The 14,615-nt window shown below is 44.2% G+C and overlaps 1 protein-coding gene across 3 annotated transcripts in view; it reads left to right on the top strand.

Moving 5' to 3' along the window:
- Positions 1–441: 441 nt before the first annotated feature.
- Positions 442–14,615, top strand: part of Adcy8 (adenylate cyclase 8) — a 218,216-nt gene continuing 204,042 nt past the window's right edge. For all 3 annotated transcript variants that reach the window (XM_021183269.3, XM_021183267.3, XM_021183268.3), the window contains exon 1: positions 442–2,610. In XM_021183269.3, the coding sequence (XP_021038928.1) occupies positions 1,651–2,610 (960 nt within the window). In that variant the 5' untranslated portion in view covers positions 442–1,650. The remainder of the gene's footprint in view (positions 2,611–14,615) is intronic.

Raw genomic sequence — 14,615 nt, forward strand, 5'->3', positions numbered from 1 at the left:
CATTAAATACACACCGAGAGAGACGCGCAGGCACACACACACACACACACACACTACATCGCTCTCGAGTGGGGAGGGCGGAAATGAGCCCCTCTAGTGTGCGTCTCTGGTCTCAAAGAGTTCGTGGGCAAAGCGGCCTACGATCCTGGCTCTGCACCTGCCAAGGGCAGGAGCCAGTGCTTAAAAAAGAACCGCGGAGGAAACAGCGGGCGCGGCCAGCTGGAGCGCTCCACCGCAGAGCTGCCAGGCTCGGGGCTCCAGCAGCCCGCGCTCGCTCGACCCACCCGTGCGGCCCTTCAAAACCTGGGGCGTCCTGTGCAGATCTGGGTGCCTCGGTGTCCCAACCCCCACCCTTCTCACCCCCTCCCCCATCCTGGGTTCCGGGGGCGTGGTTTGGCGCGGGGGCGGGTTTAAGTCGCCGCGGGTGTCTGACCGCTCTGACAGGTCTCCAAATTCCTCCCAGGCTCCGGTCCCGCTGCGCGGTTCCGAGCGCCCAAGTAGCCCCGCGCTTCCCTGGATCCGGAGGCGTCTCATCGACTTCCACTCGGCCCGGAGCCTCTCTTCTCGCTCAAACCTTTCGCCTACCGCCTCACCCGCCAAGGCTCGTTTCTCAGGCTCAGGAATCCGCTCCTGTGGCTTCTCTTCGTACTCAGCTGTTGGCTTTACTGCCCTTCCCACTTGTGCTTTCCTCACACCCCCTGGGGTCTGGCAGGCCCAATGGACTCCAAAGAGCTAAGTGAAGGGAATGGGAATTGTGTGCTGCGATCCATCAGAATCGCTGCTAGCAGCGGTGACTTAGTCCTGTAGCGGAGGCTGGGACCCTGGGGCTAGCAGCGCCCCGCCACGATCTTCCTTGAGGAATGCATCAGTCCAGAACCCGCGCTGCCAGTATTTGCTATGGAAGTGGCCATAACAAGGAAGGAACCGAAGAGAGAGCTTCATTCAGCACACCTCCAAATTAACTGTTTGGTGACTTGTTAGTGCTAAGGCTACCACCTTTCTCCTGCCCTCCCGCGGGGCGCCCTCCCGCCTCACCATCACCCACACCTCCTGCCTCATCGCGCCCGCCTCCAGCTCCGCCCCGGCTCCCCATGCCGGCGCAATGGAGTTATCCGAAGGGCGATGATTGCCGCCACAGCTGCTAACTTAGCACCCATCCTAGCCATCGGTCACCCTTGGCCAGCCTTTCTGCAGCCACCGAGACGTGGGCGTCCAGAGTCCAGTGCCGCAGCCAGGACCCGCCCGACGCGCAGCAGAAGCGCGGTGCCCAGGCGCCTCTTGGAGAAGGAAGACTGCGCCAAGACGCTGAGCCTAGAGCCAGCCAGGGGGCTGTAGTGCATCAAGGGACAGCGTGGCTAAGAGCGCTGAGGATTTCGCGGACAAACAGCCACCACTTTCACTGCGTATCCAAGCTGAGCTGATTGGCGGGAAGGTGGCTTGCCAGTACACAGGGGTCCGCTGCAATCTACCAGGAGCACCTTGCTCCCGGACTCACTATGACTTGACCTGTGGGGGCCCTGCTCAGGGCTCCTGCAGTCGAGCAGCCTAGGAAAGAAGGGATCGCTGCCAAGCGGCCTTCGGGTCTTTAGGAACCCCTATCACCAACTGACACAACCAGTGTCTGCGCCTCCCTCCCCGCGGACCCAAGCCATGGAGCTCTCGGATGTGCACTGCCTTAGTGGCAGCGAGGAACTCTACACCATCCAACCGACGCCCCCGGCCGGCGACGACGGGAGCGGCTCTCGGCCGCAGCGGCTGCTGTGGCAGACGGCGGTGCGGCACATCACCGAGCAGCGCTTCATCCACGGGCACCGAGGCGGCGGCGGCGGCGGCGGCGGGGGCTCCCGCAAAGCCTCGAACCCTGCGGGCAGCGGACCCAATCACCACACGCCGCAGCTGTCTACCGACTCGGTGCTGCCTCTCTATTCTCTGGGCCCCGGAGAGCGAGCGCACAACACCGGTGGCACCAAAGTCTTTCCTGAACGCAGCGGGAGCGGCAGTGCCAGTGGCAGCGGGGGCGGGGGCGACTTGGGCTTCCTACACCTTGACTGTGCCCCAAGTAACTCAGATTTCTTCCTCAATGGAGGATACAGCTACCGAGGGGTCATTTTTCCAACCCTACGCAACTCCTTCAAGTCTCGGGATCTGGAGCGCCTCTACCAACGCTATTTCCTGGGCCAGAGGCGCAAATCGGAGGTAGTGATGAACGTGTTGGATGTACTAACCAAACTCACCCTTTTAGTCCTGCACTTGAGCCTGGCCTCGGCTCCAATGGACCCTCTCAAGGGCATCCTGCTAGGCTTTTTCACTGGCATCGAGGTGGTGATCTGCGCCCTCGTGGTGGTCAGGAAGGACAACACCTCCCACACTTACCTGCAATACAGCGGCGTGGTCACTTGGGTGGCTATGACCACCCAGATTCTGGCAGCAGGCCTGGGCTATGGGCTTCTGGGCGACGGCATAGGCTACGTGCTTTTTACACTCTTCGCCACCTACAGCATGCTTCCCCTGCCTCTCACCTGGGCCATCTTGGCCGGCCTGGGCACATCCTTGCTGCAAGTCACCCTTCAAGTACTCATACCCAGGCTAGCGGTCTTTTCCATCAACCAGGTAACTCCTGCTTGCACTTGCTTTCCAGCTCCACTCCCCTGGGTTGTTTAGAAATAACTTCTAGAGAGCTGGGGGGCGGGGGGGGGGGGCGCATTCTTGTAAGTTTGCTTCCCTAGCTTACTTAGGCTTTGTGCGTCTCGGGGGGCGGGTCGGGGGAGTCAAGGCTCATAATAACTGAAACAAAACGGCTAACTTTACTCTTCTACTCTGGCTGGTAATTCTCCTCTAACATAAGCCTTTCTGCTGACACCCAAAGTCTACAGGACACACAGAAGAGGAGAACTGCCTAGATTTGAGCTGTGGCGCTTTGCTAACGCACAGCAGATTGCTGTAAGGGATTCTTCACTTGGCTTTCTGCTTGGCTTGTTTCTGAATGGATTTCATCTTTGCTAAACATGGAATTGCAGTGCTGGGCGCCCTCCAATAGGTCCTCTCCATCCTTCTCAGTCCTATGACAGGGATTTTATTTAGGTAATGTTAGTGCCCTTAGGATCTACCGTGGTTTTGTCTCTTATTACAGTGCCCAGCCCCTGATCTCTGAATAAATAAATACATAAATAAATGGGTCTCAGGAATTTCAGGATGGCAGACTCTTGGCAAAGAATATAAGTTTTTATTAATTAAAAGAGACGCTTCAATGTAGATGACTTTAATGAAATACTTAGATGAAGTCTCCAACTCTGTCTCTCTCCTTTCTCCCTCTTCCTCTCCCTCATTAAATATGAATGTGCTTATGTGAACAAAGTTCACGTTGTCTCTGGCTGGGAAGGTAGACAAAGAATCTGTTGTTTAAATTCACTAAAACCAATTGATAATTAATGGTCTGACACTTTGTTTAACAAATATCTGGTACTTAGCAAGGAGAGTGGGTGTGGGGGCTTCTCCTTTACAGAGAGAAACATCAACAGACTCAATTTTGGAAGAAAGCAACTGTGAGGTGCTTGGCTAGGGGCTTTTTTTGTATGCATCTGTCCTGCTCTCAACATCTCTGCTTACTCTTCTATTGGATTGATGTTAAAACTCTTCTAGCCATGTATAATGGGCAATCCTACTGCAAATGACTGATGATCTGCAGATCACTAGCCCCAATAGAAAGCTTTTCCCATCATTGCCTTCTGGGGTTTAATTGCATTGGGGGTCTTTTTCCTTTCACGATGGCTGTGTCTATTTGCTGAGGCTGCTTATCTGGTTAGTTGGTTGGCTGTGCTCTTCAAAGTGTCTCCTCCAGGAAAAGCTAAGAGTATCTAAAGCATGTAGCTGGGATTATTGGGCAGGAGGGAGATAAGAGCCCAGCTGAGAGCTGGGTGGGTGAACTTTTCTGCACTACAGGCAATGGTGACTATGCTCTGGAAAATATCCCAAGCCTTTAATATTTGACGCATAGTAGAGTGTCCCTTGAAGAAGGCTTTAAGGCCTGTGCCTGGGATTGTATAATATTATACAATGTATAAGCTGTGCACTTCAAATTCTGTGGACCCCTAGGGATGTCTGAACCCCTAGCATGCAAATCTACTTTCTCCCAAGCACCCCTGTTCTTTTCTTCCTTTTCTTTACTATGTTTCAATGTCAGCAAATCATTGCTTTGTTCTTTTGCCCCTCCCTCTGGTATCCTCCTCATTTGTCTCCTGCTTCTCTCCTCCTCTTTGAAGACCTAACTCAGTCTGAGTTGTTCTCACAATCAACCACAGATATCTGATGTATACAGAAAGCCTCATTTACAACCTACTGCCTTTCAACAGTAGCCTTACTTGGTGCACATTACTGAAAGACCACATAAAATATGCCGGGGTAGTATTTAGAAAAACACACCCTAAGTGTCAAATTATGAATGTCTTCAAAGTTCTAAGTATAGATATGTTTTTCTTGCCAAGTGAATCCAGCAAGCAAATTCTGGCTCCATATTTGTTTGATACTCTACTCAAATACTACCAGATGGGAAAAGATTAAAAATAACCCCCAATGTCTTCCCACTCCCATCCTATGATCAACAGTTCTCCACTGTGAAAACCAAGGCCCACGACATGTAAACTAAGCCTTTTCGCCTTTCTGTTTGGGACAGGTTATTCATTTAATAGGATTTCATAGGCCAAATACCCTTTCTGCCATATGGAAGCTACCTGGGCCATAGGATTCTTCAGCTTGGGGCTGCAAGTTCCTTTAAACATTTTCCTTTGGCGCCCCCTAGGGGTGCAAGCTTCTTAGAGCCTGCAGGAAAGTGGAGGGTTTCTCTCTTTTCCAAATCCCTAGGTTTGTGTTATTTTGGGTTTGGTCTGTTGGTTGGTTTGGTTTATTGGTTCCGGGGGGGGGGGTTATTTTGTTTTGCCCTGCTTTATTTTTAAGAAATACTGGTTTATTTTCCATATTCAGTGCACAAATCACATGTAAAACTTGGTAAGAACCTCTGTGGGCCACCATAGTGAATTCCTAAGTGCTCACTCACCACAGCCTACTCTCTCCCCCAGGGGCTGCTTGTCCTCCTCGAACTCTTCCTCTTCTGCTCTTCTTGAGGTCCAAAATTCTTCACCCATCTTTCCATCTTCCTAATATCTCAGGAACTTTCATACCTCTTTGTCTTTACATCTGCATTCTGGGTCAATCCCCCGCCCCCTCCCCCTATTCTTCATTTGATCTGGCATATTCTATTTGTCCAGATTCTCACAAGCCACTCTCCCTAGTGCATGCCTTGTTTGGGTTTCTCTGCAGCAATCACACTGTCTGAAACTATCTTATCATTTTGTTGTGTCTCTTTTGTTTTTACCTGAAGTCTCGATGCTCACAAGAACACACACACTATAAGGGCAAGATATTGCTGTCATGTTGACGATTTCATCCATAGCACTTAAACAAATACCAGACACAGAGTATGCACCTAAGAGAATCTCCATACAAACAAGACTGCTCACCACATGATTACAAAAATATTCAACTTCCCAAACTCTTTGTTGATTAAAGAATCCTCCACCCAAGCACATCTATACAAGCATGTATACACAATTAAGTTGTTTGTATATAAGACAGGCTTTTACCTCTAAATACTGTTTGGAGAAACCAAAATAGACAGCATGCGATTTGTACAATATTTTACATAGAGCTTAGATCCTTTGTTGGTGTTGCTATCCCTGATGATATATAGGCAACATTGCCCTTCATTTTTATTTCAAAGAAGAAAGATTAGATTGCCGGAAACCCAGGGGACTTTCTGAAGCCAGGGAGCTAACAGGTGATAAGTACAGAATTAGAATTTGAACTCCAGTGCTAACTATTCCTCAGCAATCTCTAAGGGCATCCTTTCTGCAGACTAAGAGTAAAATGGACTCCTTTTGCTAGTCAAGAGAGTACAAGGCCATACGCTCCATCAATGAGCATTTAATGAAAAATGCAGAAAGGAATTGAGAGAGAAAATGCCAGAAATGGCATAGATTCTTTAAAATCTTTCTGCTCAGCTGGGTACCAATTCATCAATCGAAGGCCATAAACCCTTTGAATATCAGGTCTTTGCATTAATCTTAATTCCCTGTAAGAGGGTGGCTCAGGTTTAACTTAGTATTTTCAAGACTCATGGGATAAAAACGAGAATCCAGTGTCAGCTACACTCTGTCAGCTGCCTCACTTCACTGAAAATGTCATCTTCAAAAGTAATAAGCGAGCCAGTAATTGCCTTCTTAATCCAAGCCATGAGTTTCTGCTGCTACTGTCTCCATCCCTAAGAAATCACATCTGTGCCTTGAAAGGGCAACCACTGTGCTTCAAATCTCTGCCGACCCACCATAGGAGCAGACAAAGCCCCTTGTGAATATGCATCACAAGTTGGTTCCCACTGTGGATATGAGTCTTAATCTTAAAAGGCTCACTAAAGAGAATTCTTCTCAGCATAGAAATGGTTTGTATTCTTTCTACTCAGGCAACAAACTAAATCACTGCCCTCCAAATTCCAACACACAATACAACAGAAACACACACATGTACACTCGAGCACACACACACACACACACATGACACACACATAGAGAGAGAAAGAGAGAGAGAGAGAGAGAGAGAGAGAGAGAGAGAGAGAGAGAGAGAGAGAGAGAGAGAGAGAGAGAAGTTCATGGAAAATATAACAAACCACCCAAATTGCCCACACATTTTCTGGGTCCAATAACACTAGAAATGAGAAACCTTCTTAAGTTGCAAAGCCCAATTGGAACTTTTTTTTTAAGTTAACACCCTATAAGAGTTCAGTTGCAGGTAGCCTGACATCTACCCTTCAGCCACTGAATTAAAATTAAACTGTGTCAGCCTCACATATGGTATGCAAATCAATGACACTGAGAGTCTTTCCCATACTCTCTAGGAAGTTGATATTTCTCCATTTGAAGCCAATTGTTTATCCAGCAGTTAAATTTATTAATCAAAAAATGTATTATAAGATAACATTATACATATAAATAAAATATAATAATAAGGCCCCAGGTACATTCTAAGCACCATAGCTATGATTAGCATTTTATTCTGATTTAATTTCGTGGGACAATAAGAGGGGCTACCTAACATTTGAAAATCATCTTGTTCTCATTTCTCAGCTCATTAGACACAGGATGGTAGAAATCATTTAGTTATTGGAAAACTGAGAGCAGTAATACTTAACCAGAAAGATGACTGCATTGTGCTTCTTCTCTCTCGGGGGATCTAAAATGTTACAGCCAGTGACTAATTAGACTTCTGTGCCCCTTGTCGAAGCAAATAAGGAGATAAGTGTAGAGAGAAAGTGATTCCTGCAAGATAACCCTATGAGCAAATGCAGACAGGTATGCAAATCCAGGTTAATCCTTGTTCAAGGTCATGCTGTCAGTTAGATAGTTCTTTCCTGTCTTAGACAGATCTCATCAAACCGCAGAGACTACAACCAGACAAGTGCTGATTAAGTAATGATTCTTGAATCCGACAAATCATGAGACCCAGTTAGACTGCTCTCCTATCAGTAATTGTGTAGGACAGCATGCAGTTGTAGGAGATAAGATAGAGAGGTGTGATGGGAGCAGTGGGGTTTTAGGAGAGAAACTGTGGTTTAAATATGCACTTCTGGTCACTTAAGTGAGGCATTGACCTCAGAGTAAAAACAAAGAAATAATAGAAAACGATAATAGAGTTATAGCCTCTCTCTCTCTCTCTCTCTCTCTCTCTCTCTCTCTCTCTCTCTCTCTCTCTCATTTATACAATTTAAACACAAGTGCATTTATACATCTTTGTCTAAGACTAGGGCTCTTTGTGTCTAACTCAAATCAAATTAAGATGACTATTTAATGTACAATAAATGACACGTGATTTAAACCACCCCTAACTTGGTAAACACTCAATTCATAACACAGAGCTACCCATTTAAATGGTATGATTGAACTCTCACTCTGACTTAACTCACCTCTCTAGTTACAGTATGCAGTTTCTAAACCCTGACTACCCCTGTTTCTGTACATTCTTTAGGGGTATTCATATGGAATTTAAAATAATAATTGCAATCAGCATGTCTGAAAAATGCCTTCCAAAAGCATATTTGAGTGTTAGCCTTCCTCAGAGGCACCCCTGAATGCCAGAGAATGGAACTATTATCCTCCTGCTTGTAAAATACAAGTCTTCCCTTCATGGCCTTTATTTTCTCTTTCTTCATGTTTGCTTTTCATTCTTGTTATACCTTTTATATTTTTGTTTAAACTATTATCTTGTTTGTCTGCTATGGTGGACGGTGGTTTGGTTTTGTAAAGGATTTGTAATGATGCCAAAATGATCAATTAAATCCCATTGGCCCTGGCCTGTGGGCATCTTTGTCTAAGAGTTGCAAATAGATTTGGTGTCTGTATATTTAGAGAGAGTTGTAAACTGATTGTGTAATGTGTGTTGTTCAAGATTAAATTATGAATTTGTTTCCCTTCATATCTGAGTATGTCACCTGACTGTCATCAATGAGCCAGAGCACAATTAGATTAGAACTGGGAGTGGGGGTGGGGAGCTGACTCGAATTTTGGAGCAGCAGCTGCAATGTTCTGCTAAGTGGGACGAATGCATTAGTCATATTTACACTCTATTGATTGATGGCATTTAAGAGCTCACCAAAAATAAGTGAAACCAAGCATAAGAGGAAAAGATTAAACACATACACACACTCATACACAATCGGAGGATACTAGTACAATCATCTGCGACATTTCACTGCTGTCTAAATATTTCTTAGGATTTATTCACATCCCAAGTTGGTCCATTTGAGTTGATCCTGCAGGTATTTGTTTCCAGAACACAGATGACAGTTGCAATATTCATCTCAACCCTTTTCTCTCACCAACAAAGGGGCACAAGGCTGTTTGTCTGAGAGACCAGTAGGCCCAAAATAGACAATTGGGCAATATGTCAATTCATCTGACATATTGTTTCTGAAGCACATGTCTGGTTCTTTTCTTTTCTTTTTTTTTTTTTTTCAGAACTGAAGTAAGAGTCTAAAGTCTAGCAGCAGCATTAGAAATTGGGGAACATCTGTGACACATAGGTTTTCACCTCAGTCAGCCAGATAATGGTTTATATAAATAGCTTCTTCCTCAGGATGAGTACAGGAATGCTGCTTTGTCAACCCCCTGCAGCAGGGGAAGCCAGAGTAATTGGCCGCAAGCTTTCCCAGGAAATGTAATTGGATTTACACACTCAAATCATATCATGTGAGTTTGTTTATGAAGGATATTTTAGGAAGCCAGGTCACTTAAGCAGCACTTGAGAAGCCAGCTCTTCTCAGGGCAAGGTTTTCTCAGTCAGCCCTGTGGGGTAGAAGAAGACTGCAGAGAGGACTAATTAACCATGGAGATACTGTGCATGCAGTGGGAGACTCCAGTCACATCTTAGTTCGAATGGAAGCCATTTTCTTAGCAAATGGTTCCATGGGACTTTCTTTCCAACCAATGGACTGAGTTTATGAACTGATGTCAAATAAACATACAATGGCTTGTTTAACACTATCTCTGTGCTGGGCTTTGAATGAATGCATGTCATGTGAATTTCTTTACCTGAATTATATATAATTTTAAGATACACAAGACCTGAAGTAACTGTTAGATATTGTGTTATCTAATATGCTCTATTTTTTAAAAATAGATGCCTAAACATTGGTGTTGCAAATTGTAAAATGCCTATGAAGCACAAGGCTCCCCCTCTGCTCTGGATGGGTTTTGAACACCAAGGACAAACTCCCCCTACCTCATAACAGGATTCACAAACTCCCTGGCCCAAATCTGTTTAAATATCAGCTCTGTTAAAGCACAGCCTGGTCAGTTTGGTACTCAGTAGTGCCCCAGGACTAGAATTCACGAGGATGTAGACAGATAGTTAATGAACAGTTTACCTACTTAATACCCATTCTCCTATTCTTCCTTATTAAGGAATGTTAACATCTAAATGGTGAAGACATGAACTAGACGTGAACAGAAATTGAAATTAATGTGGGGGGAGGTTCTTTCTAAGTGTGTGAATTTTTTAGCTGCTATTTATATTTAAAGTACATACCATGTAAAAATTTTACCTGAGAAGAAAACCTACAACCACTTTACTTTTTAAAAATCTATCCTTCACTTGTACCAGCTGATTTTCTAGTTGACTAGAATAAACAAATTCAGAGTTTCTTCATTTGTGTGTGTGTGTGCGCGCGCGCATGCGCGCGCACGCATATATCTATGTCCATATCTATGCCTACATGATTGCATACAAATAAATTAAGATTGTTCATAAAATAGACTACTAAAGAATAGTCAGTACATAATTATAGTACGTGTAGTTTTTCAACTTAGACTGTAAGAAACATAGCTCCCAAATTTTAACAAATCAGGATGAGAAAAATATAGGAAAATTACTGCAGGCACACTTGAGGATAGAAAGAATATCAGAGGAATGTGGTGACTGTCCTCAAATATCTGTGCTTCTGCTGTGACAAGGAGGTTAACTATTCTATGTGTGTCTCACACCAACCATGAAAGAGGTGAGGTTCTTTAATCTGGAAAGCCACAATTTTAAGTGATGGGCTCTCCAACAGGAAGATTCATGAAGGGAAAGCTGTACTGACAGGAATCCATAGGAATGGTCCTTAGAAAGATTCTGGTATAGGTGGTCATTTCTTCAAGGCCAGTTGGAAGTCATTGGTTACACCTACAAGTAATCAGGGTTAGTTTGCATTCAAGAAAAAGGTAGAAGGAGGAAGGACAGTATGTCTAAAAGTTAAAGACATATGATTATGTTAACTGGCTGTTCTTTTGGGTGCTCCTCTGGGATCTGTGCCTAATAAAGCACCAACCTGTTTAGATGGTAGGGACCACAGCTGTCACACATGGCTACTGCATCAGCAAGGAATGATGAAAATAGACTAGATTTTGCTGCTCCTCAAGAGCAGCATCTGGTTTTAATAAGGAGGAATAGGAGAATGGGTATTAAGTAGGTAAACCGTTCATTAACTATCTGTCTACATCCTAGTGAATTCTAGTCCTGGGGCACTACTGAGTACCAAACTGACCAGGCTGTGCTTTAACAGAGCTGATATTTGAATAGATTTGGGGAAGGGAGTCTGTGAATCCTGTTATGAGGTAGGGAAGCTTGTCCTTGGTGTTCAAAACACATCCAGAGCATAGGGTTCAGCAAACACTTTTATCATACACAGGTCTTGGCTTCTTTTGACTTCTTCTTGTCTCTTAAGCATGAAGCCTTTCTTATAGGAACTAGCGCAAAAAAAAAAATAAAAAAATAAAGTTCAAACTCTAGGAAAAAAAAGCGGTGAATGTGGCTCTTCCTTCTTGATGAGGGGCATGCAAAAGAGCCATCAGAGGACTGAGGCTGGTTATTTACAAATCATCTTGTCTATCACAAGCTGAACATATCCCAAGCCTGGTAACCTAGTAGCAGAAGGATGAGTCTACCCAATGTCAGGGTAGATCTGCAGGGTCAGGAAGGTCTGCAGTTCTGGGGACTGCCAGTTACTATGTTCATTTGACCTTCCTGTGAAAACTGGGGTACTTCTCCAGGAACCCAGATAATCTTTCCCACCCAAGGGAGGGCAGACAGGAGCTTCAGCAAGGTTCAAGTTTCTTTCCTTGGACCTTTGCCACACCCTGAATTTTCACCTATCACAACAGTGTCCTCACCTTCCCATGTAACCACCAGCCTGTCAGATCCTTGAGGGCAGCCACTGGATCATATTATCTTTGTGTCAATAGCACACAACACAAAGACATCTCTGAATGGCATGCTTTTCATTTATTGGAATGATCGTCCATGTCCTGAACACATCCCTTCTGATTCCTTCCCAGATCTCCAACAGTCACCAACAGGGAATGAGAAAACAATCACAGAAGTCACTTCCTTTGTCCCATATGCCAGACATTACCCTGTGGTGTGCATTATCAAAAATATAAAAGCTGTTTTTACTAGCCATCATTTATTAAATAGTATAAGGAAAGCCTCAAAGCATTATCCAGATTATTTCATTAAAATAAAAGTTATAGTGCTGAACTATTTGTATTCACCCATCTCTGACAGTTTTTCATACTTACCACTTCTTCCACTTTTTGAGATTATAATCATATCATTTCTCTCTTCCCTTTCCTCCCTCCAGACCCTCCCATATACCCCTTCTTGCTCTCCTTAATGTCCTCTTTACTAAACTAGCATATTCCTTTTTTTTGGTTGTTTTTGTTTTTTTGAGACAGAGTTTCTCTGTGTAGCCTTGGCTGTCCTGGAACTCACTTTGTAGAGCAGGCTGGCCTCAAACTCAGAAATCTGCCTTAAACTAGCATATTCCTTAACTGCATTCTAAGCATTTGTCCTTATACAGGCAGATAAGTATAGTCCTCACCCCTCCTGGATGAAACTTCTCATTGCAACAGAGGGAGACCATACAGAAAATCAGGCAAAATGCAGTTGTTGAGCTATTCTCAGTGGGCTGTATAAAACACATCAGGCTCAGGAAACATTGTGGCAGAGGGAACAGAAAGAGTGTAAGAGATGGAAGAATGGGAGATTGCTGTGAGATTATCTCATAAGAATGAATGCCAGAAACTATCTCCAGGAAGTCTCACCAACATGACTTTCTGAAACTTCTGAACGAGTCAGACCCACCGATTCAAGGTAGAGCCCTAATACTAAGAGAGAGGCGACTCTCTCCTTTATCTTCCCTGTTCTGTAGCATTCTGGCTCTGAATTCTGGGGTCCACATCAGTTTATAATTCCATGTACACACTCAGTCCCTTTCTTGGCTTGGCCTTTCTTGTGCATGATTAGTGTGTGTGGTCTGAAAAGCATTTCTCCCCTCTTTTACCTTAGTCCTGGTATTCACCAAGCAAGAGACTCTGCCTCACTCTTAAGGGAAGAGCATTGTACAAAATGGGCTATTTGTTTTATTCCTGCAGCTTTCTTCCATCATGTAAAAGCCAGATTACACATTAACTAGACCAGTTTGAGTAAAAACTGCAGAGAAACTAAAGCCTGTATCCAATGATGTTAGTCAAATACTCTATAGAGAGTTTCAAAAAAATGTTTATGAGAAACAATTCTATGTCTAGTTCCATGAAGTACTCTCCCATGTGATTCCTTTTTCTACGGCCAGTTAGAAACTAAGTCAATGAGAGCAAGGTCAAAGAAAAACAATCACTGTGTTCTTTGGTGAGCCTTCTTAGCCTAGTGGTTAACAGCTCATCCTGGAGGATGGACTCCTGTCTCCAAGTGGTAAGCAATCACTGAGTACAAAGTCTTCTTGCCTCTTCTGTTTATGAAATATTAGCATTGCCCTTTTCTTCTACAAAGTACATAGTGATATCATATAATCTATTGGAGCCTGCCCTCACCATCTCAGACAGAGAGAAACTGCACAGTGGAATATGTACATATGTATGTGTGTATTTATATATGTGTATGTGTATACCTATACGTGTGTGTGTGTGTGTGTGTGTGTGAGTGTGTAAAGTAACCATGTAAGTACATTTCCTTAAGTCCACAGAAACCGCAAACTCTCATCCTGTTTTTGCTCTGGATTTTTCTCAGTAACTTTGGCCAAAGAACAGAGTTGATTTAAAAGGAACCTCAGTGCTAAGATCAGACTCTATCATACTCTCTATTATATCATACTGTGTGTTCTGCCTCAATTTATCCAACTCCTGATCTCGACATCTGTCTCGGCAGCTGGGCTATAAATGTCACAGAGTCAAGGTAATCCCGGAGTCATCATCAAGTCTCTAGCCTTATCTAATGTTTCCTCAAGTGTCTGTAGATTTCACTCTTCATTTTACCTGTCTGTGAACAAATGCTTGAGTAATCATATCAGAACAGCTCTTGCTTCTTCCACTTTACATCTGAGGATATTGAGCTCAGAAGAGTGAAATCATCTCGCTCAAATCCAGAGACTAATGAGAAGGTCCAATCTACAGTTTTTCATTTCCAATGCTTCCCACTGGAACCAATGGTCTACTAGGACCACTTTATCCGAGTTAACTATGCTATTTTCAGAAGAGGTAACTTATAAGAGAAAAATACCAACTTCTTTCATATTAGTCTGCAGAATACAGAATACAGAGCCTTGTACTGAAAACAGCACCTAAAATATCATCTAGCAATACAACTTTGAACATACCATTCACCTGCCTTAGCTTCCTGTGCAGCTACAAATGTCTACCATGGGTGGGGGAGACCTAAGCAGTTAAGGTACTTGCCACCCAAGCAAGAAAACCAGATAAATAATCCACACATATGTCATGTAAGCTTGGTGCCTGTAGAGGCAGGGGTTACCAGAGCTAGCTGGCTAGTGATACTCTCAGGGAACTCTGGGTTGAGTGAGAGGACCTTACCTCCAAGAATATGAAATTTTCTTGACATCAATCTGGGGTCTCCATATACACATTCATACATGTCTCACCCACACTCAGCAACTCATGAACACACACTCAACTCTACCTATGAAAAGAAGAAAAAATCCAAACACTGTGAAATTGAGGTATAATTAACATGAATATGGGGTT

The sequence above is a fragment of the Mus caroli genome, unplaced genomic scaffold (genome assembly GCF_978045245.1).
Source record: "Mus caroli unplaced genomic scaffold, Mus_caroli_1 scaffold_16, whole genome shotgun sequence".
Taxonomy (NCBI): domain Eukaryota; kingdom Metazoa; phylum Chordata; class Mammalia; order Rodentia; family Muridae; genus Mus; species Mus caroli.